Raw genomic sequence first — 27,438 nt, forward strand, 5'->3', positions numbered from 1 at the left:
CTTTTGTTCAAGGTGTCGGTTTGCGGCTGATGACCATGACTTTGAAGCTGTCTAATGTAAAAATGCTATAATTAGCATTTATTTTGGGCTAAACAGCATTGCACTAAGTCTTGACACGGCTGCCGGAGATGACCGTGACTTTAAAGGGACGTGACGAGTGAAACCAATTAAAAACCAGGGTCGAAAGTAAGGATCAGAGCGTGTGTGCACTTAAAATAAAGCTGCATTCTTTTGGGAAGAGTGCAAAGGCTGCAGAGACAAACCATAAGGATCGTGAAGCGTTACTCCGGAAGATTTAGAGCCTCCAAACACACAAGTGGAGAAAAAAAAAAAAAGCCTGGCACTGTTACTGAAAGTCAATGAAATAAAAAAACACAGTAAGTTGTTCCAGACACTGTAGATGTTCTCCTCCAGGAGTCCATATATTGAGTCTAGCCTGTCACTATATTTCTCCCCAAGAGAAATCTAATAACCTGTATATGTGCTGTATATTGTTCAGGTTTCTCATGAAAGCATTCCTCACTGGTATAAGCTTTAATGGCTATTATTTATATTTGGGCTGGGCAGGTTTATACTGTGCGCCTACAGAAATCATTACACTGCCCCCTGGGAATGGCCATAGCAATGCATGCCTCACCCAGGCAGATGACTCAGCGATAATAAGTTTCACATTTATCGTTTTTTTTCCTTCGGTGGTATTGGTTACCATCCACTGGGGTCATTAAAAAACAACTAGGGGAGACAGCACTGGGGTTTCTTTCCAGTGTAATGAGAAAGGAACAACTTATGATTATTGAATCCACACAGGCCATGGCCGAGGGGGGGTGAGGTACTTAAAGACTAAGTATTTAACACATATTCCTCTTTAAATGTGTTTGTTTGGTTTGGTGAATGAAAAAGAGATCTTAGATGTGAAACTGTTCCGGCTTATCAGGAAATTAAAAGCCTGTGTGATGTTATCAGTGAATGATATCAGAGACTCTCTGCCGTGCTGGAAATATCCAGATGGCTGACTGGCATTTACTTCCTTGTACGAGAGGCCGCGATAACACCTGTCACACTGAAAAACACACAGGTGTCCCTGTGGCCATGCATACAAAGAGCTTGTGTTGTAGCAAAATGTGCTCTTCCCCTTTCCACACTTTTCACACCTTCACACACAAACAGTCCCCCCCACTCAAACGGCTGTTTGGGGCCTTTGACATAAAACACAGGGACATGTATGAAAGTATGTGGACCAGGAAATGATTTGCAAAAACGGTTGCTCACCGCAACGAACAGAGACTTTCACAAATGATTGGGTGAGGAATTCCACCGCGGGCCCAGCGGGAGCTGATGGAGAGAAGTGTAATCTCCGTTTTAACGGCGGAGGTGATAAGTTTGATGGAACATTGAACGGCTGCCAGATGCACGAGGAGGATCAAACAGAGGTCCGACCACATCTCCATATGCACTTCAGTGTAAAAGATCAGAGAGAGAGAGAGCGGCGTGGAAAAACAGCGCTTATACAAGGAATGGACAACGTACTGAAATATTTAATGCTTGATGAAAATCAAAAGTAAAGAGCAAGACTTAATTATGTGAAATAATATCACAAGTAAGAAACTGAATATCAGCAAATTTCATTCAAGTTACGGTGCAAAAATAGCTTCAACTTTAGTAAAGTAGTGGTTAACACAACAACATTGATTAGGACAGGGTTAGATTTGGAGCAGACCTCAGATCTCCCAGAAGTTTATTCCAGAGTTGTGCTACTCTTATATGTTTTTTAAAACTTAAAGGCAAAGCAGTCCCAGATGACCCCAGATACCTGGAGGGGTCCTGAGTATTCAGCAAATCCGAAGCACTTTGGGTTTTGTCTCATAAAGTATATACACAACAAACAACTGGGAAGTAATTAATAGCGTTTGAGAAAACCTAGTATGTATCTCCCTTTGCATATTTCACATTCTTATTTTAATGAAATGGAGAATGGGTGTGAACACCTGATTACCCTTAGTAAGATCTGAGAGAGACGGAGGTGTCAGATGGCTATCAAGGCCTAGAAAAGCACATGAATCATAAATCAATGGAATTTTTCATTCTCTCTGTATTTTTATATGTAATAATGGCTCATTTCTATATTTTATTTATTGACAAAAATCTCACAATAATATTGAGTGGATTTATTAAAAAAAAGTAATTTCCTAAAACATGCAAACTACTCGAACTGGAGTAAAAGCCACAGATTTGGTGTTAGTGAATATTTACAGCAGAGAGGATGGTGCATGTGGGATAGTCTCAAAAGAAAATAACATTGCCTACGTTCATGGTAATGAACGTAGGCAATTAACGGCCTCATTAATGTGTTTTGAATAGTTCTGGGGCAAAAGCAGCAGTCTGTGACACATAAGATACCAAGCTTTGGATACACAGCAAATACTCTCCACTAGGATCAAATCCTTGATGGTTTTAGGCTTTTTATGTTTTTTCTTCTTTACATGATCATAGGGAGGGAGGACATTTTTTTCAGGGAATTGTTTGGCAGCAAAACGGAACAGATGTAACTTTGATTGTCAATTTGGATGATTCGAGGTATCAAGGAAGCAAGCAGGGAAATGAACAGAAGCCCAAATATCAATCCCTGTGGAACACCAAATTGCTGTTCACTATAATATGACACAATTCACCTGTTTTGTTAAGGAGATCTAGATGAATTAAAGCTGTCAGTGCAAAGTGACACATTTTTTTGAGTAGACATATACAGTCAAAATCAAAGAAAATAGATGGACAGTTATATAGTAAGATATTCAAAATCATCAAAAGAAATGCTCATAAGGTGGCTTGTTGACATTTATGATTCAATCTTGATGGGATGGTTTTGAATAAGGGAAATGCTAAATACCGGTTTGTACTTAAACCAGTGTAATTCCACCCTCAGCTCGTTTTCACTCAAAGATCCTCTCAGGTTTAACCAAATCCGTAAAATCAATATGTTAATTAGTATAAATGATTATTAAAGCATGGATTATTTGGGATCTACCTGTGAATTAAATTAAAATTCAATTAAGCAAAGCAAAGAAATTGATGAGCTACTAAAACGAATGAGGACGGTAGCTATCAAGGGAATAGAATGGGTGTTTGAAGAGTAGTTGGGGACATAAGGTGATCTATAGACCCAATTTATCTGAGGCATCTGCTCTTTTGTCGAAAAGAGAAAGAGCAACACGAGACACACGTGTGGGGCAGAGGAAGCTCCAGTTGAGGAGTCAGCTTTTATTTTGAGCTTTTACGAGTTTGAGTTTCCTTGTCAACAATCTTTATGCGTTGAGAATGCAGCAGCCCAGCATTTTTTATCCAGCCACGTTTGTTGCTTCATATCGCCTTCATCCAATACTGATGTTGTTTTTTGATTGCACTTCAGCGGTGCAGCCGGACAGGAAATCGGTAACAATTGAACAACTTGTCTACCACCTGTCACTGCTGAAACCCGGACGTGCAGCACATTCATGTTCACCGCTTCACATTCAGACCACGCACGTGAAAGACGTGATTTTTGTACCCAAACTGAACGTTGTGTTTGTGTTCCAAACCAGTTTGCTGGATTATTGTATAAATGCCCTCCATCGAGAAATGCTGTGTTGACCTCAAGAAAAACAAAGCACCAAATCAAGTTCGACAAAAGTAATTTTATCAATAAAGCTGTGTCTGCATATATAACACACAAGTAAACAACAAGAAAAACACCCTTTCATCAGTTTACACAGGCACGCTCCAATTTAAAATACAACCCTCCACAAAGCACAAACAGTTTAACTCTTTTGTAATGTAATAAATAAATAAAAGCACACACACGTATAGACACGGTACCAAAATCACATCAAAAACACTGCCACTGCCTTATTGTCCCATTAGAAGACTGCAATGTTAATTCAATTCCTCTTTTATAGTGTCGGCTAAAAACACCTAAAGCATTTTTAGGGACCTCTTAAATCAAAAACACCTATGAGCAATAAGAAGTAAATATACAACGTGAATAAGATGTTCTGCGTCGGAACCTGCCGGCTGGCCGGGGCCTTTCTGTGTGGAGTTCACATGTTCTTCCTGTGTCTGTCTGGGTTTTCGTGCTGGTGCTCCAGCTTCCTCCTACAGTCTAAATACATGCAGGTTAGGTTAGCAGGAGACTCTAAATTGACAGTAGATGTGAATGTGAGCGTGAATTGTTGTTTGTCTCTGTATGTTGGACCTGTGTTGGACTGGGGACACGTCCGTGGTGCACCCCGCCTCTCACCAAATGTCAGCTGGGATTGGCCCCAGCCGCCCTGCCACCCATAAAAGATAATCACTATAGATAATGGATGGACTATGTGAATATTCAAGTGTAAGAATGAGGTGTGTCAGGTACAACTTCATATTGTACATGGTAATAATTTAAGAATAACATCTTACCCCCTGTGGAACTCGGTCACACATTGGCAAATGTGAAATGAATATCGCTGGCCAAAGTTTAGCGAAGTTGAACTCCAAATTACTTTACCAGAGGAAGCAGATGGTTAATTTGCCTTCTTGCTCTCACAGAGTGAAAGTTATTAGGAGGCCACCGTTCATCACCGAAACATTTGCATACTTCATCTTTACAAATAAAGATGAAGTAAAATGGTCTTTTCATTAAGTGATGACAGAAAATGTAAACAAAAAGATTATGTCAATACTAAAGCCATGCCTGGATGTGATGCTTATATCAGCAGAACAACACTCTCAATGTTCGTACTACCCTGCTGATGGTTAGCAGGTCAAATGTTTACAGAGTTCACCATCTTAAAATAACACATCTGCATGATCGCATGTGATAATTAGCACTAGAGACAAAGAACAGCTGAATCTGAAGGGAATGGCATGTTCAGGTATTTGAACATTCTAACAACAAAAGGTAATGGTAATCTGTTATGTCGTTTTTCAAGTGCTGGAGCAACTGACTGTCGGACATTACTATCCCAAGAAAAATGAAGCAGAAATAAAAGATAACAAAACGTTTGCAACAACATTTTTTTTTCGTTGTGCAGATGTTCTGAAAAGATGCTTTCACAGGCTTTTGTGGTGGAAATGTTGCGCAGTGATAAACCAGAGAGATATTACTACAGCTGCAACATCTTTCTTAAAATCCACATCTGAGCTTATTTTTCCTAACAAGAAAAAGCATTCTTCCGATAAAAGAGAAGTAAATGATGGCTACAGGCAGTGAGTCGGAAAAACGTGGGACTGACGCTGTCGTGCCTCATCTTTCAATTCGAATGCTTTGTGCTCTGCATTATGCTTGCACATAAACATAGCCTGTCTGATAAGTGACAGAGAGACAGTTTACTCTATGTCAGGACAATCCCCGGCTGGAGAGATGCAGCCTGATGTTTTTGCTGATATTGGGTTTACACTTTCTCACCCCCCTGTGGTACATTTAATAAATATGTTGCTCCAGAGATGAGATATGTGGGACTTGAGGAAGGGTGAGAGGGAAAAGAACGGATGCAGAGGCCCAGGCAGACAATTTAGACCACACGCACAAACACAAATAACAGAAAGTGAAGAGACAGTGAACACCCGGTGGGGCTTTGAGTTAAGGTGCATGACACATCTGAGATTGAGTCTGAAACAACCTCAGTTTTCTTATCTCAGTTTCTCTCTGTGTGGTTCCAGTAACTCTCCACGCCACAAAAAAAAAAGACCACACAGCATCTTTTAAATATACAAGAAAAATGAAAAAAACATATTTTACAGGGAAATGCTTTCCGAGGCCGCCCCAATCCATTCCTTGGCCTTAGGCCTCCATTAATGTCTCTATCTTCCGCCAAGTGCTGGGTTGGCTTTTTAAGAGTCTCGTATTTATTGATATTCAGAGGTACACTATGGTTTCTTCCCTGCCCTCCTCCCCGCCGCTGTCAGTCTCCAAGGAAACCAGTGCACTGAGGTCCAGCTGAGGGTCTCCGGGATGCGGGAGCTCCGGATACGGATCAGCTCCACTCGCCCTCGACAACCAGGTCTCCCCGATGTAGCTGTGACTGCTATGATCTATGTGGGCACACAAAACAAATCAATATTATTAAAGGTAATGCAGTGACTTTATTAAACCTGTCTGTTCTCTTGTCCTGTGTTAACGCTCCGGAGGTACTTCAGAATTATATATATATACAATATATTCTGTGGTTCAGAGTGAAGCTAGAAAACTATGTGTTCATCCTGCCTGGTTTATCTACAGTGAAGATTCACTGTTTTTCATAAAATGACACTGAATTTCTTATCATGCATGTGGCTTGTGTATAAGCTCGAATAATTCAGTAAACTGGTGTTATTTTTTCATATATTGCATGTCAACTACCTTAGGTGTCTGTCAGGAAACAAACACAATCTTCAGCCCTAAGTTTGCAACTTTTCAAAATAAAAGCTCTGTAATCAAAACACCTGGTGCTTTTACATTGAAAACAAATTGCCAAACAGGAAGTTATTCCATGAATGTTATCGCTGTGATGGAGATCTGCACCCATCTGTGCTAAGCTGATAAGATGAACAGTGTGTAGAGGAAATACAGCAACTGACACTGATAATGCATCTGCCAGACAAATAACTAAGGAGAATTCATCATTTAGTAAGCACTGAAAAAGAATCACCAGGATGGGACATGTAGCCGCTGTTTAATGAGCTCAGTCTAATTGTTTAGCCCACTTGTCTAATCGCTAACAGCGCATAGATCTGCCACAGCTGCTGCCTCCTGCGTGAGAGTGAAAGTCAGAACAGAAGGATCTTCTGGATATCCATCATTCCCCCTGTACTTAGAGGTGTCACGTTTATCATTATCTCTGTCAGCCCTATCAATCGTCACGGGGGGGATTCGATGACACCTGCCTACGCACCCATTCATGGCCGACAAGACGAGATGAGGAAACCAGGGGAAGGAAACGAGGAAGGATGAACAACCAGGGTGTGTGTGAGGTGTGTTTGAGCAAAAATATTATATTTCCAGCTTGGGGGCGTAGTGTTCTCATCATAAGAGCAATAACATTATTATAAAATTACCTGAAAGACAATGTGTTCTTGTGCACAGCTGATAATGTGTCCGCGTGTGTGTGTGCTTGCAATTCTGTGTGTGTGGGGGGTACCATGTAGCATTAGGGGCAGGTGTGTGCTGTCATGGCAACAGATGGCGTGAACTATAAATTGCCTCATTGTGTCCCTGTAGGAGAGTGTCTCCGTTTGATTAATTATATAAGAGTCTGTTAGAGCAGCACTGTGAGCCACCGCATAGGCCTGAACTTTGATATATGAGACATCGGCCACATCATAAAGATTCTCCACTGAGTAGGATCTCAGAATTATTATAAGGACATCAAATTGATGCTATTTAAAGAAAGCAATGAAATTATAAAATGAGCATTTGTTAAAAAGGCTACAGTGAAATGCAGCTGCGGGATAATAATGTGAAGCTTTTTCAAAAAGCTGGTGATGTGGCTTCAGGTGGTCTCTATCCGTGTTGTTAGAGAGGTTTAAATGTAGCTCCTGCTAAATAATGTTGATAAAATATAGCAACTCATTTTAAATCATGCACATCCACTGCTTTTCTTTTCACAAGTCTATGTGATCAGTCTGGGGAAGTTGAATAAACAGTACACAACAACTGATGAAGCACTGAGCTTTTAAAACAACAACAACAACAACAAAATAAATGCATCTGGAAAGTATTTCTGATGACATGTATCATTCTGACTTATTCATCTGTTTCAGTGTGTTAATTGTCCTGTCAAACACAGACATTTCCTGATCTGGAGGGACACAAAAAGTCCCATATTAGATCTCAGTGTAGAGCATTAAAAAACATTACTGTGCAGCTCAAAGCTTTTTTTACACAGTCATAAAGCAGGTTGTTGCCTCATGCAGCCCATTATACAATAATAATTAGTCTACTGTACACACAGCTTCATCCCTCTCCTCAACTTGTAATGATCTCGTCCTTTGTGAGCAACAAAAACAAATACTTATCAGATGAGCAGTCATTTCCATGCAACTGGTTCCTCTAGATTACATTGTGCCGGGACAAATTATGGAAATGGAAACAGGGTGGGTATGTATGTGTGCATGCATGCATGGGAACACTTGTTCACATGCTCAGGTGACGATGCAAAGTGAGATCATATTTTGATCCGTGTGACCGGTAACACGTTGGGGAATTTGCATTTGTCAGAGGTTCCTTTTCGTCTTACAGGAACAAAGAGATACCCGGTTCCTCAACATACCACAGACGGAGGGTGATTAACTATGCGGTCGCTGAGAAGCATTTAAAGTCTGGAGTGCACATGAAAACCTACGACCACTCCTTTTTACAGGGTTAAAAACTAATAGAAATGATGTGGAGATTGGAAGGTTTATTCAGTTTCCTATAATTATTTGACTGCAGGTCCTCATGGGAGTGGATGGTGGGTTGGTGTCAGCTGGGACGCACCTTGCATCGCAGGCTGCAGCCAAGTGTGTGCCCCGGGCGTGTTAACAAGTGACTCTGGTTTCACTGGGACCTGTGTGTGCTCAATAATGAGGAAAGGTTAATAAGCTGATCAATGAGGAAGAGAATGCACCGCCTGTAGCTGGCAAACCAAACCAGGAAGTCCACATCAGCTGCAGTTGACACGACCCATTTTCCCACGGGCTGAGTCGAATTGTAACCTGTAATTTCCCCCCCCGCCTGTCCTGAATGTAAGCACGAGCGTGTGCATGAATGGATTAGGAATGTGGACGGACACAAAAGTGAGAATGCGGGCCGACGCCTCGCGAGTGAAGCCCGGATGAATCCTCGTCTCCATCTCTCATTCCCCGCCTTTCACCCCCCCCCACCCGCCCGCCCCCCCACCCCTTTCGCCTGATGCGATGACAAGTCATGCTGTAATGAGTTTTGTAAAGATTTTTCAAGATCAATGTCCCAATCAGTCAGCCATCGCCGGCGAACTGTGATTCACATGCTGTTGTCTGCCAGTCGATAGATAGAGAGGCCATTGATTTCCCTTTGCTCTGGCAGGCGAGGGACCCCGGCTCGCTGCTGGTGCAGGTGGAGCCGGTGGGGAGGGCGGGCGGGGGGGTGGTGGGGGTTTCTTTGTCAGGAGACATTGATTAACGGAGAGGAAGGACAGACAAGGCCTCACCGGGTATACAGCCTTGGGAGTAGTGTGTGTGTAAGCCTGTGTGTGTGTGTGTGTGTGTGTGTGTGTGTACAGTATGGATGAAACCAGTGCAGGCAGAGGGTTTGTTTACTTTCTCACAGGAAGTACATTTCTCAATAACGTTGAGCCGCTATGAAAACAACGTCCTACTGTGCAATAAAAGAGGCACTTAAGCTGCGTGATGCTGCACCATTAGCTCTGAGATACAGGATATTAATCATAACCACTTAATGAAAATTAGCAATTGAGTCACTGGATGCTTTCTATGGTGGATCTTTCACTGTCAGTTTACTTCCCACATGACAGCAAAATTAACATTTTGGGTTATGCACTGTTGCAAGGACAAATTACAATATTAGCAGATTTTAGCAAATTGTAATGACACTGTTTTTCGAAACACATTGAATTGTGAGTCATTCTTACCGGGGGGGGTGTTCTGCAGTCCCAGCTTTCCTGCAGGGCTGTAGAGGTATCCCGTCTCCATCATCCATCCCTGGGAGTCGGAGTGAGGACTATGGGGGGTCTTAGCTATGGGGGGCTGTCTGCTGTTGGACCTGGCTAGCAGGGTGTTGAGACAATTGTGTTTGCTTGGGTCATTCTTTTTGTGGTGGACGTGGCGGTTGTTGACGCTGGTGCTGGCGAACGCAGCCTCGTTCACAAACATGGAGCCGTTACCGCCGAGGTCTCTTGACTGACTGGGTGCCGAGTCCTGGGGGGGGGGGACGACAAATGTCACGGTCACATTCAGCGACAGACAGAAGGATGAAAATCAAGCACTGTGTGAAACGTGAATTCAGAGAAATTGTATATTTTTTAGACATGAGCACTTTTAGAGAGAATGGAAATTCAAACAGACAAATTGTGTTTAACGTCAAATTTGTTCGAACTGGCATCTGTAGTCGATGCACGACCAATCAATTCAATTATGATGTTTCAACCTGTTTTTATAACATCAAATTACTAATCAAGACCAAACAAACTTACACAGTGTGATAAAATAACAGAAAAATGCTCCGAACACAAACTTCTTCTGTTGAATTTGGTCCATGTCCCATCTGCTTACATGGAGGAGGCAGGGCTTTATGACCTATACTTCAGACAGCCACCAGGGGGCCGATGAAGACAATTTGGCTTCACTTGTTGGAGCTGCCATGTCATTCTTTTTTATATACACATATGTGAGTTATAACATGTCTTGCTCCACCCTCAGCACAAAGGCAGTGTATGGGATTATATTTGTGGAGCTCACAACCCTGCACAACTGCTTAAGGCTGATATATGCTTCTCCGTTTTTACTGACACGGACAGAGAAACGCCCACTCCGAGCGCCTCAGAGACCTTTTCGTGCACCTCTGATTTTTCTTACTATCCGTGGGCATGGCGGAGAGCCTTGGGACAGACCTTGGCTGTGATTGGTCCGCTAACGACAGCATTTCGGAACGACATCATTTACGGACCTCAAACGTCCTGTTTCATCCCCTATGTCACAATAAACCCAAACACAACTACGATTCTACGATTAATGTGACAAGTGTGTTAAGCTAGAGGAGTTGTCTGGCTGACGGTGTCTGGTTAGAGCACTGACGGCATGTGTGTACGGTCACATACGGTTATAACGAACTTTCATAACGGCGCTAGCGGGCTAGCCACCATGCTAACTGCTGTGGTAACAGCACAAAAACCCGCTGTCACGACATTAATTCCACTTCTATCATGACACTGTTTCTCAAACACCGTCAGGTTAGAAGCAAACACTGGGTAGTATTAAGTATCGGGAGTCCCTGGTGACTGTGTGTGGAAGCTGGGGGGAAGCTAGCTAGCTCCGTGTAGCTTCAAGCTGTGGAATTAGCAACGCAGTTCGGAAACAAGGCCGGGGAACCGCTGCACTAAGAAACGATTACATCAGCATTTTTGACCTGCTGGGTGTCACTTTATTTAGGTCTGTTAGTTGCCACCGTTCACTGTGTATGAGGATAGCCGGGAGCAGGAAGATAAACACACGTGGACTTCTTCTACGCGCATTGAGGTAGGCTTCTCTGAGCTCGTCTTCCATTGTGCCACCTACTGTTGGGGAATTGTTTACAGTCGTCGGAAAAGCAAAAATCAAAAAGAGTCCATGGGATCCAGAGAAGCATAATGGAGCCTTTACTCGCAACATTTCTTTTTGCTTCAAGCGTCGTAAACAAACCTCCATTGGATGATTGGAGGGGGTTTGTCATTTTGGGGAACTGACCCTTTAATGAGAAGGTGTGACAGACTATCCTTGTCTAATACCATCCTTCTCTTCTCTCCCATCATCACACCACTGCTGAACTGAGGCAACGCAGCTAATTAGAGGTGTGTGTGTGTGTGTGTGTGTGTGTGTGTGTGTGTGTGTGTGTGTGAACGTCATTTGATCCTTCTCTGACCCCATGAACCGCAGCCTCTGGCTAAAGCATTAGCGGGGAACATAAGGACCTCCACTACCTCTGCACGCCTTTGTCACACCGCGGCTGTTACTGCACCGACTAAAACAGATGAATGGACGTAAATAACGAAAAACAGCCCAGGAGAACCTCATCACGTCTCGCCTGTAAGAGCCCTGGGTGGTGCGTAGATTAATGAGGGGGGAGAGGGAACGGCGTAACACAAGTCTGCTCATTTGTCCGTCCGTTCGAGTGCTCTGTGTGCGTCTTTTGAAACCGGCCCACACCTGCTGAGCCGAGCAGCACAAAGACGGCTAAACGTGCTCTGTTTGTTTCACCGCTGCTGCTTCTGCACGTGAGGTACATTGAGACCTAAAGGCCATGGCGAACAGTGCACCCTTTATCCTCCGTGACGTCCAGCTGCGGGGGACATTTCGGCCGTTGTGCTTTTCAAACAGCGTGTCGATAATTTAGACCCTTTTGGACACGGCTGATTGGTTTTCTTGGGCCGCGTGCCTCTGGTTTTAATTATTTCGTCTGGGCTTTTATTTGCAACGGTTTAATTATCATCAATCATTAGGATGTTTATTGGTGAGTGGAGCTGCCGGAGCTCTAAGACAAATGATGCTGAAATTGCTCTCATTATCGCGGGTCGTACATCAAGAGGGGATTGAGCTGCTCTGTGTAAATGAGTGTAACTCAGGATGATAGCTGTCGGAGAAAAGCTTCACATTAATGACTCTGGCGGAGAAATACTCCATAAACACTGAATATCTACATCACACTCTCGTCAGGGTCAAGATCTTTGGTCGGAAACCTCTCAGAGCTCTTGTCACGTGACTCAGGTTGAAGTTATTTTTGAAACCTTTGAAGATATGTTTTAGGCGTCAATTGTGTTCGTGCCCGTACCTGCTGCCCATCTAGAGGTATGACCATGTGTGGAATGGCAGTGGGCAGGCTCCTCTGGCGGCCGTGCGTCCACGTCTGGAGCAGCGTCTGCTGGCTCTCCAGACGCTCCCGCTCCCTCTCCACGCTCCGCTGGCCCTCCCGGAGCCGCTCCAGGCTCTGCTGGTACTCCTCCTGCTGCTCGTCCAGCTCTTCCCTCTCGCGCCGCAGCCTCTCCACCTCCAGGTGGCACTGCCTCTCCCTCTCCTCCAGCCTGCTCTCCTGCTCCCCCTGCTGGCTCTCCCTGGCCTGGCACTCCCTGTCCCAGCGCTCCTTCTCCTGGCGCAGGCGGTCCTGGAGCCGCTGGGCTGCCACCACCTCCTCCTTCTGCTTCTCCAGGTTGCGTTGCTTCTCCTGCTCTTGCAGGGTGTTGCCGCGGGCGCTCGGGAGGTGAGGTCGCTGAGCTCGTGGCGACGGGCGCCCGTTCTCCTGGAGGAGGAGCCTCTGGACCTCGTGGCAGCTGTCTTGGATGGTCACTGCAGCCTGGCATAGAGAGAGAAGGGCACAGAGGTCAACCACAACTATAAGTACATGTGCATCTGATAATTTGAATGGCAAATTGTGATGAAAATGATGTTTTATATGACAAGGAAGCTGCATCTCTTTAGGGTGACACGATCCCACCTGCACTGGCAGAGGTGTGGTTTTCAGGTTCATATGGAAGGAAGGATACTCAACTTTGAATATGAAAATGTCATTTTGATTAAACCACTCAAACCTACACAGAGTGCACACACACGTCCTCATGCAAACGCACACGTTCTCTCGACACAGATTTTACATTTTATACCACAGGGGAGTGTGAGTGTACAGTGAAACAAAAACACCATCAGCAGGAAAAAAAGATTAGATGGATCCTCTCCTTGGGCTTCAAACAGCTGTGGAGTGTCACTTCTCTGTTTACCGGAGCCGGAGTGTGCTGCAGCCTTCATCTCCACACAGTATGACACTGACGTAGCATGTGTCAGCTCACAGTGAGGTGGGTTGTGTGCTTGTTTGTTGACTTGCTGACTGGGTGATAATATAGAGGAGGGGGATGTGAGAAAAATGGTGGTTGTATATCAGAACACTGAGTAGTCCACTCACCTGCAGACTGTAGAGTAACTGCGTCAGGCTTTGGACACTTTGAGCAACCTGTTCATGGACAAAGTAGCACAAAAGATGCAGATTAATATGTGAACTGTACTGTATCTCATTATTTATCTAAAAAGTTGCTCAGGGGAAGTTAAAAACAACCTAATGGGGAGTCAAAATCTGAAGTTGCATTCATGAAACATCTGCGCCCCCTTGAGGCTGCTTGCTTTCCTACCTGGGTTGATTTATCACACAGCGTTTGGTAAAAAAAAGATTTCTCTCTTATCGAAGTCATTTACCTCACAAAAAGCTGCTAACGGCGGCACAACGGTGGCACTGTAATTGGAATAAGTCTGTATATCCATTTTTTATGGCACAATACCTGTGGGAGCTAAATGGACTTCTTCCTTTATTATGAGCTTATCAATGATTCATCCCATTAAGGCTGAAATGTAGTTCTAATAGACCGCGCTGAATTATTAAAACGACTGCTGGCCATCTTGAGCCACACGTCTGTGGAGAAATGGAGGGCGGTGACGTTCAGATGCAGTTCAGAGGCTGTAATGACCTCTAACAACACTGCTGTATAGTGTGTCCTCCGTACAGTAATGGAGGAAAACATCACATCGTAGAAGTCCATCAATATTAAATAGAAAGAGCACATTTAATTTTTTATATCAATTCATAGCACGATATTAAGCAGGCAAAGAAATAAGCTAAATACCTTTCGCTTATGTACCTTCAAGTCAATGTCATCCGACTCCGGGGACTGAGGAACGAGGGCCGGGGTCCAGCTTGCCTCCCCGGCCTTGGGGGTCTCAGGTGAGGGCTCGGAAGAATCCGAGGGGAGCTGTACATGCGGAGCAGGACTGACGGCAAACACGGAGTCCGTGTCAGAGTCCAGGCTGGGGCTGCACTGAGAACGGGCCTTGGCTGACAACGTGGTTTTAAGGTTTTCAGCTGGAAAACAGGGGAAAACACAAGTGTGAAACCAAAGATGCTTTTCAGACACGCACTGAACTTTGGAGAATGTCCTGACTTTCTCCAGAGTTTCTGCATACAGCAAACTGAGGATAACGTCCAAATGAGCCCATGTGAGAATACATGAGGAGGCCCTGCAAAGGATTCCCCCCTGAGCGACAGACACAAAAATGAAAAACAAGAAAACAATATCTCAGCGGAGCCATTCACGTCGTAGACACCAACGAAGATGAAGAGGAGACTTTTCGGTGACAAAGGCCAACGCATATCGATGTGCTTTTAACACAAACACATGATTTCCACAGGGGAATTTATTGCCTGCTGCACCAAAAAAAATTGAATTGAATTGAATTGAAAACAGCTCAAGCGTGAGACTCACTTGGCTCGTATAAGGTGCATGTGAGTTAGAGTTTAGTGTGAGAGGTCGGTTACAGGAACATAAAAAAATAAATTTTTGATGCCTTTAAATTTCAAATTTGATTTTCTAGGCTTGTCCTGTAATTTATTTGTTAAGATATGATGAAATAAAGGCAAGGTAAATAAATCTATGCCACAGGATTCAAATCTTTACACATATGAGGACTGTAGGAGGAGACAGTCCTTGTCGGAAGCATTCACAACAGCGTCAGGAAAATGTCCAGAATACTCAGGCCAGAGGTGATGCCTGGGTCGAGCATGTAGAAGGCACCACATCAACACCGCTGTCAACACTTATTGCCAAGAGCTCTTGAATCTTGTCTCCCCAAATCATGTCTTCCTCGACATCTTGTAAGTGTCAGGCTCCCTTGTTTTCATCCTGAGATGTTTTCTTTGTGTTACACACCCAGGGACATTTCACCAGGGGAATGACAGGAAGCATTCTGGAAAATGTCCGGAGCAACAGACTCGGACATTTGTGTTCTCACATACAGCCCCTCCTCCTCTCTGTGGTGTATGACTGGGCGGGGCTTTTGTGCTGGTAAGGTGCATGTTGGTTTGACTTGTGTGTGTGAGTTAAACTTATTACTTAGATTGTCAAATTAGATTTTCTGGGAGATGATAAAAACATGTTAATGGTTATTTTTTTCCATTATATCTGAGCAAAACCCCAAATAAGCTTATGTCAAAGGATAAATATTTCTTTAAGATACCATCTGGCTCTCCCTCTGAGGTTTCTACGTATTTTTACCTGTTAAAAGGGTTTTTAGTAGTTTTTCCTTACTCTTGTTGAGGGTTAAGAACAGAGGATGTCACACCTTGTTAAAGCCCTATGAGACAAATTGTGATTTGTGAATATGGGCTATACAAATAAAATGTGATTGATTGATTGATCAAACCAAGAAAAACAGACCTGCTATTGTCATTGATATTAAATGTATGGAGAAACTAAACGTTGGAAAGATACCAATAAAGTGCATTTCTTTATACGATTCTTGTTTTGAGTTGGCAAAAAAAAAAAAAAAATAGCACAGTACTGTATGTGCACAGTGTGTTCCAAACATCTCACCCTCCTGCAGAGCTGCAACCAGCAGCTCGGCCGCCTGGGGCACGTCCTCTGAGTGCGGCTGGACGAGCAGCCGCGACTCGACAGCCAAGGCGTCCGTCCTCCCACTCAGAGCAGAGAGCTCGCTGTAGATCTGCAGCTTCTCCTCCAGGCTGGAGCAGATCTGCTGGTCCTGGCTCAGCAGACTCTCTGATAACACAGGTTCACATCGTTCAAGGACCAAGTGAAATATTCAAGATTATAAAGGAAAAAACATGACTAAAGTACCTTGTAACTTGTGAATCTTCTGAACACGAGCCTCGGCAGATCGCTTCTCTTCCTCAGATTCACTTGCGTATTCCTCCTCTTCTTCCGGACAGCTGAGCAGAGGCAAAAGTGAAAGAAAGTTTGAAAAACTGTTCCATCAAACGGTGGAAATTCTAAATTCAGTTTCTGTCCACAAACCTCTCCACAGCCTCTCTAATGAGCCTCATCCAAGCGTTCCGCTCCTCTTTGGACGACGCGTGGACCTCGTACATTTCTGGCCCTGCAGATGATGCGCTGATCAGAAACATCCCCCTCTCTTCATTTGCCACTTCCCGCACTATTAACTTCTGCAGTGCGATGACTGGAGGTTTCTGGTCCTGGAGCACATTAAAACAGGGAAACGATTATTTTACATCAGATGAAAGCAGCTCTACGTGAAATGGTTTACTTTATATGAACAGCTAATAGGGTATAACATTCTGATCGCTGCTACAGCTATTTATTTGAGATCAACATGATGCAATTAATATGTGCACGTACCACGGCGGCAAACGTGTACTTCTGGTCTTTTTCCTGCAGGAAGATGAGCGTGTCTGTGAGAAGGAGCGCCAGGACGTCTGTGGAGGTGAGGACAAGAAAGAGAAGCATTATCATCATTCATTAATTCAGTCGTTCAACCTGTATTAAGAAAATCATTGAGGGCATGTCATTTTCAATAACAGCACAGGTACATATACAGTATAAAACGTATGGTTAAATTAATGTGTAAAATGGAAATTAACTGAACATTAAACAGTACTGTACAAGTCACATGTATATTTATACTTTGCTTCTATGTGCAGCACTTTCTATCACACACCACTCGCAGTTTGGTTCAGTTTATTACCCAAACACTTCAGCAAGCAGACTGAAGGAGCTGGGAGTCTAACCACAGACTGTGTGGTTAGTGGACCACCCACTCTCTCCCCTAAGCCACAACTGCCCAAACACTTAGAAAGCAATTTTCTGAAAATCAGAACATGGGACTTAGCCACTCACTTGGCTACAGGACCAGTTTATGTATGATGGCATGTTGCTATTTAGGGCTTTATAAATACACAGAAAACAATGGTGGTCACTTCTCACTGTGAAATATGATGAATTCAGTCACAGTCAATGACTGAATCTAGGGGCTCCAGAGAGGAGGCAGAGGTGATAACGTCACACGATCCAGAAGAGACATGAAGATGTCATTTGAGAAATCTCAGATTGTAACTATATACATATTCACCTTTCAGTCGACCGGTGGCAGTCTTCCACAGGAGCAGGCCCTGGTGCTTGAGAATTTGTTCCGGCCCCATCATGTCTTGCTTCCTGAAGGTATGTCCGCTCTTCAGCTTGGTGGAGCTGCGGTTCTCCATGCGGTTCCACACCTCCTGTAATCTCTGATGCCGCTCGTACTCGCTGACCCTCAAGTTCACGGCTGCTATCACCTCTCGGATCTGAGCCAGGGCTCTGGAAAGGTCGGCACGTTCCTCTGTGTCCGCTGAGAAATAATGAAGGACCAAGAAGAAGAGAAGACTGAAGGATCATGTTGTGTTTTAGATGAACATTTACAGATGAAATAGCATGAAGAGTGCTGTTTGGTTATTTGGCTCTGCTGACCATGTGAGCAGTTCCCCCAGCAGGTGGCAGCAGATGACTTACCTTGAGTGTATTGTAGGATCCTCTCCAGCAGCACTGGGTACTTTGTTATCCTTTGGGTTACGAGCAAGATGCATTCTGGGATCTCTTTCCGTCGCACCAAGGAATTATTGCCTTGTTGCTTGAAAAATAAGCATAAAAGATGATGCTAATACTTCCTGAGCAGTATCGTAGTGATGCTGTTATTATTATCTGTTTATCTGAGATTGTAGAAGTACCTTGATGAAGTTCTGAAATCTTTTGTTGTGCTGCTGTAGTTCTTTGAAAAAGTTGACGGCTTCGTTGTGACGACTGCAGAAATCTCCATACACCTGCTTCATGTTCTCGCCACTCTCCTCTGAAAACTGTAGAAAAACACACATATCCTCTTAAAGGCAGGGCCCATGATGTCATAGCTTTCACCTCTCTGCTTGCCAGACATCTGATACTACTCTTATGGAAGGAGAAAACACCTCCCACATTCAGTAGATGGATTAGAGACACAATGTCTTTCTTGAAACTGGAGAAAATCAGATATACTCTGAAAGGTTCCATACAGAGCTTTGAGAGAACCTGGACCCCTTCCTTGTCGTACTATGAGAGCATACAAAGCCCACTACAAGAGAAAGATTAGATGGCAACCACCCCTCCCCTTCCCCTCCCCTCTCCCTCCTTTATTTTTATTTCTTTTAAATTGTATTTACCTGTTTACTGATTTATTTTATTAATTAATTTTAATTTAATTTTAATGTTTTCCTCTTTCTTTCTTTTCTCTGCTTTGCCTTGCAGCAGTGTAATTGTATTGTAATAATCTAATATTCCTATATACATATATATGTATACATTCTAAAGTGTCTCTATTGTATGTACTTCTGCTGCATGGGGTAGGCTGGCTGGGGGTGGGTGGGTCTTATTGTGGGTAGGGGTATATCCATCAGATTTGTGATGTGTTAATGTATAATTGTATTGATAACCCAAAGAGAAAACCAATAAAAAAGTGTTAAACAGAGAAAAACACACATATACAGATTCCCTTTTGCACCAGCTTCAATCAGTCACGCTAAATAATAAGGTAGCTTCAGAGGGCCGACCTGTTGGAGCAGGACGTCTCCTATTCGCTGGATGAGGTAGTTCCCGTGTCCCTGCGGCTGGGCCGAGCTGTGTCGCTGCTCCTTCATGGCGGCGAAGAGGCCGTGGTGGAAGAGGAGCAGCTGGTCCAGACAGGGGAAGACCCGCTTCACCGCTTCTGTGTCGAGCTGCACCTCCTCCCTCATGCCTCGCCGGAAAACCTCGGCCATGATGTGGAGCGTCTGCAGGTGGTGGAGCTCCGTCTGCATCAGCTCTGCGTCACAGGTTCAACACGCGGGTCACTTAAAAACACTTTTACGTCAGGTTCCCTCTCTGCAACAATCTGAATCTGTTGCTCAACCCCTGTGAGAAGACGACACATTCCAGTGGTCTTCTTTCTCAACTCTCACTGCTCACCGTAGATGACGTCCTGCCTCTTGACCGCTCGCTTGTCGAGCTTCTTGCAGAACTTGTGCTCCACAGTGCTGCTCCACGACTCCGCCTCGTAATCCGCAGCATCCGCCGAGATGTCACCTTGGATACACACGTCCACACAATCTATGGGTATGAAGGGGGATAAAACATTTTTTTATTCAAATTGCCATAATTCATTTGTTTGTGTAAAGCTGTTACTAAAAAGAGACGGGCCATTTACTTTCACTTTACTTCATCCCTGCAGATAATTACCTGAGTCTTTCTTTTCTCTTTACATTTATGTATGATTATGAATATTGAAAAAAAGGTACCATACAATCAAAAGTGTCATTTTTTTAAATACACGTTTCTTTTTCAAACAATTCTCATTTTGTAACATACAGTCCTCAGAGGGGGTGTGACCATAGCTAACAGCTCATTTACACTTTTCCCATTTGTGCACTTTGCTTCTTATTACTGGACAGTTTCCAGGCCACACTGGTCACTAAAGGGACCTGGTAGTAAAATACTGTTTGGGTACATGTAGACTTGGATAAACCCCTTTGACATCAATCTGTTTTTTCGTGTTTTTTCAGTGTAAATCTTTGAAACAATGAGCTTCATTCATCTCATACCTTCTACGAAGGATGAGTCCGTGGAGGTTGAGGAAGTCGGAGTCGGCAGCTCCTCTGAATGACTGAGTCCCTTCATGGCGTCACACTCTGTCTCTGAACTCTCACTGAGCCGACTGTACCCACAGAGAAAACACAGAGAAACATTATTATGTGAATAACTTTCACCAAAATCATCACACAATATATTGAGTTTGATGCCCAGTCACTTCTTAAAACTTGTATTGCATTGAAATCTTAAATTAACCACAAAATGTCCAACTTCTGTTCTGTTCTATGTCCTTAAAATTATTCTTACGATTTTAATTTCATACACCCAGTGACATAATAAGTAATGAGGATTCAGTTCATATTCATACATTTATAAACATAGGTATATACACACATAAACAAAGATTCATTACTTCTTACAAACATCTGCCTATTTAACTGAAAGAGAAAGGAAGGGTATGTGTGTGTGTTTGTGTGTGTGTGTGTGTGGTCACATGATTGGGACTTGTCTTCTTTATAGGGACAAAAACAAGTCCCCATGACGGATTAAGCAGGTAGTAACTATGGTTAAAGTTCGAGTAAGTGTCCAGGAAATCAATGTAAGTCAATATAATGTCCTCTGAATTCATGAAGACAGGACTATGTGGGTTCCTCCTCTAATATTAGCAGACTAAGTGTGTGCTTTGTGTAGTTTTACCCAGGATCATCATGTCTATTTCCACTGTTTTTATTCTCTGAAAGGTATTTTTTCCATTACTGAGACTTTCTGTATTGGGACTTTCCATTTCTGAACTGACGGATTTAAAGTTTATAACCAGTTCCTAGTTATTCACTTCAGGGCTGAGATATTCAGTATTAAATACTGACCTGTCACTGTTAGGGAAACTTCCAGACAAACAGCTTGTCTGGGTCACCGTGTCCTTCTTGTCCTTCGCCGTCATGACAGGAAGAGAGGAAGAGATGGGGATCACACACTGCGGAGATGTGTCTCTCACTGTGAAATCTGTGGGGATCCAGAGAATAAGCCCACATTAGCACATACCACTAAAACCAGTAGAGCAACCACGCAGAAATGTCACAAACAGGAAGCTTCGGTGCACAGGAAGACGATTACAAGAAATCAACAACAGAGCAATTTGTGACCCTTTGACACAGGTCTTGTAAACTCACTCTGTGGGAGGGATGCTGTCCTGTTCTTCACCGTCGTAACAGCATATTTATCCAGTTTCTAAGTAATACAAATGAGAGAGGCTGGTCAGAGCGTATAAACAATTGAAACAACACAAGCAGATCGAGTCAACAGCACCACGCTCACCTTCAAACATGGCGGTAAAGATTCCTTACAGCCTTTATGGACGATGGCAGTGCAGCCTAGGGGGAAAGAAACATTTTGATCCACATGAATTTTCTTTACAAAAGTTAAGACTGTAAACGTCTTGGATTTATGATTTTACTCACTGGAACAATGCAGCAGGTCCTTGCCAGACGCTGGTTTGTCACACACCACACAGATGGTTGGGCCTAAACAGGACCCTGTCCCAAACCGATGTCCATTCTGCTGCCTGTCCTTGGCCTCTCTGTCCTTCCCCTTCCCCTTGGAAAACCACGAGAGAGACATGGGTGTAAACGAAGAGGGCACACAGATGGAGAAAAAAAACGTCTTCATTGACAACTATGAGCTCAGGTCAAAACAGGCCCGAGTTCTTTTCTCTCCACATCGGGACAAAGAGATTCAGGTTTCTATTTGCAGTGGAAACTCTCCCGTGTGGAGATAAATAAGCCTGGGAGGAATCCCCGCCTTTTTTTCCTAACCGTAAAGATAGTCCTCCGACAAGGAAACGAAGTGTGGCGTAAACAACAGATGCAGGTCAGAGAGGGCTTCCAGTCTCAACAGGGGATTAATCATTAAAAGGAAAAGAGGCTGGATCCCAGGTTTGGTCACTTTGACCCTGAGTTATTCTCTGAAACATTTCCTGGTTCTGCCTCCCAGAGAGACAGAGAGACAGAGAGAGACAGAGAGGCAGAGAGACAGAGAGACAGAGAGACAGAGAGACAGAGAGACAGAGAGACAGAGAGACAGAGAGACAGAGAGACAGAGAGACAGAGAGACAGAGACTTATATTCTACACCTGAGTCTAGATCAGGCAAACTGATTTCTACTGAACTGTTTGAATTTTCACTTCTATACATCCCTTCTACAGGCAGAATATGAACACCTGAACACTACAACAGAAATATCCAAAGTGTTCTAAGTTATGAAACTTGTCTCATGAATTCTGTAAATATATGAATATGATTATGATTATTATCATTTAGACTGACATGACTTCATCCCCGGAGTCCTTGTGCTTTATCGTTGCAGATCGTGGTGACAGCTGATTGTGGATTATGACCACAACTAAATTGCTTATAGATAAACAATATGCACACATACACTACTATTATTGCTGATACCTCTATCATTACAATTTCCATTGCTGCTCCTTCATCTCTGTCAGATACTTTCTTTGTATAAATACTTTAAACAGCAAAACACTTTTCAGGTCTTTAAATCAGCTCTGCTCCATGTCTCATCTACTGCACTTGAGTTTTCAATGTTTTTTCCCTTTTTGTTTTTTTTGGTAGTTTTTGCTCTCTCAGGTTGACGTTTAAGGACAGAGGTTGTCACACCTTGTTAAGCCCTATCAGATGAAGGAGAAAATTGGTTTTAAAATACAATCTGATTCATAATATTTGATTGAAACTAGAAAGAACACGCTGCCGACCAAATCGGGCCTCCTATGACAATATTTGTCCCCAAACCGAATCAAAGGTTTGCAGTTTTATAGTTTGTGTCAAAATATTAGCAAAAAAAACAAAAACAAATGTACTGTTGGTTATGTGTGAATATCACAGTCAATGTCCCAATAACTGATTATATTTGGCATCTCAAACACGAAAAGTGAAAGTATAATAAACTTGCTGTGCTAATAAAAAACAACACCTACAGTACTTTCATTTAACCACATGAAATAGGCCACTGTTTTGTTGTATTCATGTTTTAATGTTAAATTCTTGCCAATTTTGAAGTTTGCTGTTGCACCCAGTCTTTTGTAGATGTTTATAAATGGGTCTAAATAAAGTACACTGTATACACACACAGAAGATTTTGTCTTTATGCACCACCACACATTCCCTCAAGTGACCTTTTTGTTGTTGAGCTGACACCATACTTGTATTAATGTAATTGGTTTTAAGGTGTGAGCAGTCCGTGGTGTTTTACCTTGGTCTTGCTGCGTGTGCTGGACATCCTGCTCTTGAGGAAACTGAAGGTGCGGATGACTTTGTACTTCTCGGACTCCGCTTTGGTTGGGATGCTGTACTTATCCAGCTCCTCCTCCTCAATTCTGTTGAAAGGTTTAAAATAATGTCAGGGAAATAAAATGTGTGCACTATTATAATAAATAAAAGACACTAAACAAGTCACTGTTGCGTTAGTTTGATTTTATTCTATTCAAAAGCAAGGACGACGAGCTTTTGTACTGCAGGTGCAGACAGAAAGTCCGTTATATACTCATAGTCCACAAGCATGCCACTGGTTCTTGACCTGGATGTGGTTAGTTCAAACTGCAACTTCCTGCTATGAATTAAACACTTCATCAAATCATGTAACTGCACCTCTGTGGTAGAATAAATGTTAAGGAAAGCAATCAAAATCAAAATAAAACTCACACAAACACACACACACACACAAACACAAATCCTTTGTTAGTCACAATGTGTGCAGATTCTCTGCAGCCCTGTGCTGTGAAAGTAAATTCAAATTAGTAGATTGTTAGAGACATGCAAAATGACGATGACAGTCTTTGGTGCACATTGTTAAGATATAATAACGACTCCATTATTAGAGAAGAGAGTCGGTAAACGAGTCACACGGTGAGTAGGGTTTTTTGAGGTTAGTTTGTTTAAGTTGGACGGTCAAGAGGAAGGTTCGACCCCCCCGCACATACTCTTTGAGGAACTCAGACAGCGTGAGGTGTTGGAGCGACTCTGCCAGCTCCATGTTGCCCTCGTCATCCGCAGACTGGGCACGACTACGGAACCTAATCTCCCTGCAAAGAACATGGACGACTCAGTGCTGATGAAACCATACAAGCTACAATCACACAGGAGGAGGCTGCAACTAATGAAGAGTTTCATTATCGATTCATATGGACAAGTGTGAAAAATATTCTTGGACATAAAGTTATGGGATTTTACGTCTTAAGTGTCTGAGCCTATAAATAATCGATCTGTCATAATGTAGAATCCCCACATTTAAGAACCTGGAACACATAAATGTTACAGTATTTCACTTGATCTATGATTAAGTTTTAAGTTGATAATAACAATAATTACTGACTCAGTTTTATTATCTATTAATTATATTTATATTATATTAATTAACTAATAGTTGCCGCTTTACCTCAAATGCTTTTTGGTAGTTTTTGCTCTCTCAGGTTGAGGGTTAAGGAGAGAGGGTGTCACACCTTGTTAAGCCCTATTAGATGAAGGTGAAAATTGGTTTTACAAATACAATTTGATTCATAATATTTGATTGAAACTAGAAAGATAGACAAATGTGTAGAGCTGACATGCCAGTACTGCAGAGAATGGCCAATAACACGCTGCCGACCAAATCTGGGCCTCCTATGAAAACATTTGTCCCCAAACAGGATCGATGGTTTTCAGTTGTATAGTTTGTGCCAAAATATTAGCAAAAAAACAAAAACAAATATATTGTTGGTAATGTGTGAATACTTTACCTCAAACACTAAAATATAGGCACACAATAACTTCAATCTCCTGTTATGGTTTTTATCACTGCTTTTTTACCCCTGCGTCTGATTGATATCTTCCACTAGGGGGGGCTAATGAAGTGTAGCAGTTAAGTTACGGTGCTTATACATTTATACAAATGGCAGAGGAAATATCCGTTGGCATCATTCCTAATGGAATGGCAGTGAAAATGGTCAGAGTGGAACAGGAAGTGTAAAGGATGTCCTTCTTTTTTTTAAACCAGTGCCACTCCTCTCAGAGCACACAGAGGGGGCATGAAGTCACTTCTGGTCATTATCTTAAACAACATCTGCAGTGTTTTGAATTCAAAAAGCATCACTTGCATGTACATACAGTGCATTTGCCATGCATTGTGATGTAGCCATGATGCCGCTGGTCATATGTGAAAATGAGCTACACGGCTGCAAGATCACATTGTAACCCACAGATGAAAAACAGGGCATAGAAAAGGTATTACAGGGTCCAACTGATGTCTGCACCTCACTACCTCTGCTGTCACTAGAGAAGAAAAGGATCAAAAACAGCAGTGACACATAAAAGCAGCTTCTGCTACAGAAAGCAACAAAGAGCCTCAGCAAACTTCTCAGAGCGCCTGCTGTAACTGTACGGCCTAATTGCCATGGTTACAGACATGTGTTGCTCTCGGCACATATCTGGTGAAAGGTAGTTTCGTTTTTTTTGGACAGATAGAAAGACAGAAAAAGACAATAAAAAAAGTAAATCAACTTTAAGAAAAAATACCTTTTCTCATGTGACTGCTCTGAAATACTGGAGGCTCTTTGCTCTGCAGACACAAAGAATGGAAAGAGGTTATTCATCTGACAACATGATTGAGCATATTTAACACAAAATATCTATAAAAATCAACCCCTGTAGAAAAAATTACTTTCAGTTCAACGACTGAAACTAAATTCAGAAGTTTAATTCTGTATATCTGACAGTTGTTTCTGAGTGAATATGTAAACAAAGACTGTTAAGTGTCAATTACATGCCAGATGTGCTGTTCATTATCTGAGTAGGTGAATATAAAAAGCATCTGAACACAAACACAGCTGATGAGCTTCGTGTACACAACCAGGACAGAGCGAGACGCACAAAAAGCTGCAGCACAAACAGACGCACGGTGCCGACCCTGAGACGCCTCCTGTCTCATCAGGCTGCAAAGCAATCAGTCATCTGCTCATTTCATCCCAGCAAACCTGATTTCTTCTTGCACTCCTGCGGCCGTTAAGATCACAATACGGGTGTGTCTTTATTAGGCAAGACACAGGTACACACACCCCCCCCCCCCACACACACACACACACACACACACACACACACCCAGGTCTGCTCAGACACACATGCAAACACACGTCAAGGTTATTACTGCCTTATGATCTTAATGTAGTTCTTACAGGGTTTCCGCAGGTTTCAACAAGTGCAGTTTGAGAGCCTTTAAGACCATAATGAATGAAAGTTAAGGCCTGTGTCAAGTACGACAGAAATGAGGGAATATCAGAGTCCCAGAAAAATGTAGCTTTCCCGTAGGTGAAGAAAAGTTAAAGTGGCATTGTGATGAATTAGCTCTTAGCTTTTTTTTATACTTTAAATTTAAATGTCACAGTGTACACTACCCAATTCAACAAACCCACAATTGAGAAATAGTTGGGAAAGAACTACAAGACAAAAAGCTCATTCTAAAGTGCAGCTGAAACAGTATTAAATAAACGTTGACATAAGTAAGATCTACATATTCATATTCAAGTCCTAATATGTTATATTTTAATGTATTTAAGACTTTTTGTGGCTTGAAATTCAAATTATTAGACTTTTTAAGACGCCCTAAGGAAACCCTGTTCTTAGATTTTACTTTCAATTCCCCACACTACTCGCAACTCCTTTGGACTTTTGGCTTTGTTTCACTCAAATATTTGTAAATTTAAAATTTAAGATGATGAGGGGGAAAAGCAGCAGCTGATAATGGCATTTCATTTCCTGCCGGTTGCCTCAATTGTGTTTTCGAATAATGTTGGATAAATGCTCATACATTTAATAAACAGCTGGCAGTCATGACAGACAGTGCTGTTCTCTCCACACACACCGGATCAAAAAGACTTCATAGTAATGTTTCTGTTATAGTAGTAACATTTTGGACCATGAGAAACAGCTTTTATTCATATGGGTTGTACCATTTTTTAAGAGTTATAAGCTAACAGGTTATAATTAAAGTACAACACTGTAATATAGTATTATCGCAGTCTCATAAGTCTCATGGCACAAAGTCCCATTTTTCCTCTCATGTTGCCTCACGTTGCCATCTGCAGCTTAATGTTCAAACATATTCAATTGTTAGTTGCTCATTTCTTGTACCGTCTTTTTCTGGTTGAGCAAAGTTAACCTATTGAGCTTTTTTCAGTGCAAAGAGCCATGAGAAAGAACTAAAAACTCAAAAGTCACAGGGCAGGAAACCAAAACAATGAACTGAAACATGCTGTAAAGCTGCCAGGAGAGCGGTAATGATTCTCTGTGGGTTAAAGCCACTTTTTTTTTTTAAATTGAATCCC

The 27,438-nt window shown here is 42.6% G+C and overlaps 1 protein-coding gene across 1 annotated transcript in view; it reads right to left on the bottom strand.

Annotated features, from left to right (window-relative positions):
- Window positions 1–3,653: 3,653 nt before the first annotated feature.
- Window positions 3,654–27,438, bottom strand: part of arhgef28a (Rho guanine nucleotide exchange factor (GEF) 28a) — a 52,090-nt gene continuing 28,305 nt past the window's right edge. The window contains exons 15-36 of the mRNA XM_061075772.1: window positions 25,634–25,676; window positions 24,064–24,165; window positions 23,337–23,460; window positions 21,533–21,668; window positions 21,390–21,445; window positions 21,245–21,302; window positions 20,942–21,077; window positions 20,087–20,199; window positions 19,455–19,595; window positions 19,061–19,311; window positions 18,209–18,334; window positions 17,994–18,111; window positions 17,578–17,832; window positions 16,848–16,924; window positions 16,506–16,684; window positions 16,329–16,420; window positions 16,065–16,250; window positions 14,337–14,557; window positions 13,610–13,657; window positions 12,488–13,006; window positions 9,597–9,882; window positions 3,654–6,042 (exon numbers count right to left, since the gene is read on the bottom strand). Coding sequence (XP_060931755.1) covers window positions 5,867–6,042; window positions 9,597–9,882; window positions 12,488–13,006; window positions 13,610–13,657; window positions 14,337–14,557; window positions 16,065–16,250; window positions 16,329–16,420; window positions 16,506–16,684; window positions 16,848–16,924; window positions 17,578–17,832; window positions 17,994–18,111; window positions 18,209–18,334; window positions 19,061–19,311; window positions 19,455–19,595; window positions 20,087–20,199; window positions 20,942–21,077; window positions 21,245–21,302; window positions 21,390–21,445; window positions 21,533–21,668; window positions 23,337–23,460; window positions 24,064–24,165; window positions 25,634–25,676 — 3,443 coding nt within the window. The 3' untranslated portion in view covers window positions 3,654–5,866. The remainder of the gene's footprint in view (window positions 6,043–9,596; window positions 9,883–12,487; window positions 13,007–13,609; window positions 13,658–14,336; window positions 14,558–16,064; window positions 16,251–16,328; window positions 16,421–16,505; window positions 16,685–16,847; window positions 16,925–17,577; window positions 17,833–17,993; window positions 18,112–18,208; window positions 18,335–19,060; window positions 19,312–19,454; window positions 19,596–20,086; window positions 20,200–20,941; window positions 21,078–21,244; window positions 21,303–21,389; window positions 21,446–21,532; window positions 21,669–23,336; window positions 23,461–24,063; window positions 24,166–25,633; window positions 25,677–27,438) is intronic.

This window comes from Limanda limanda, chromosome 1 (genome assembly GCF_963576545.1).
Source record: "Limanda limanda chromosome 1, fLimLim1.1, whole genome shotgun sequence".
Classification (NCBI taxonomy): Eukaryota; Metazoa; Chordata; class Actinopteri; order Pleuronectiformes; family Pleuronectidae; genus Limanda; species Limanda limanda.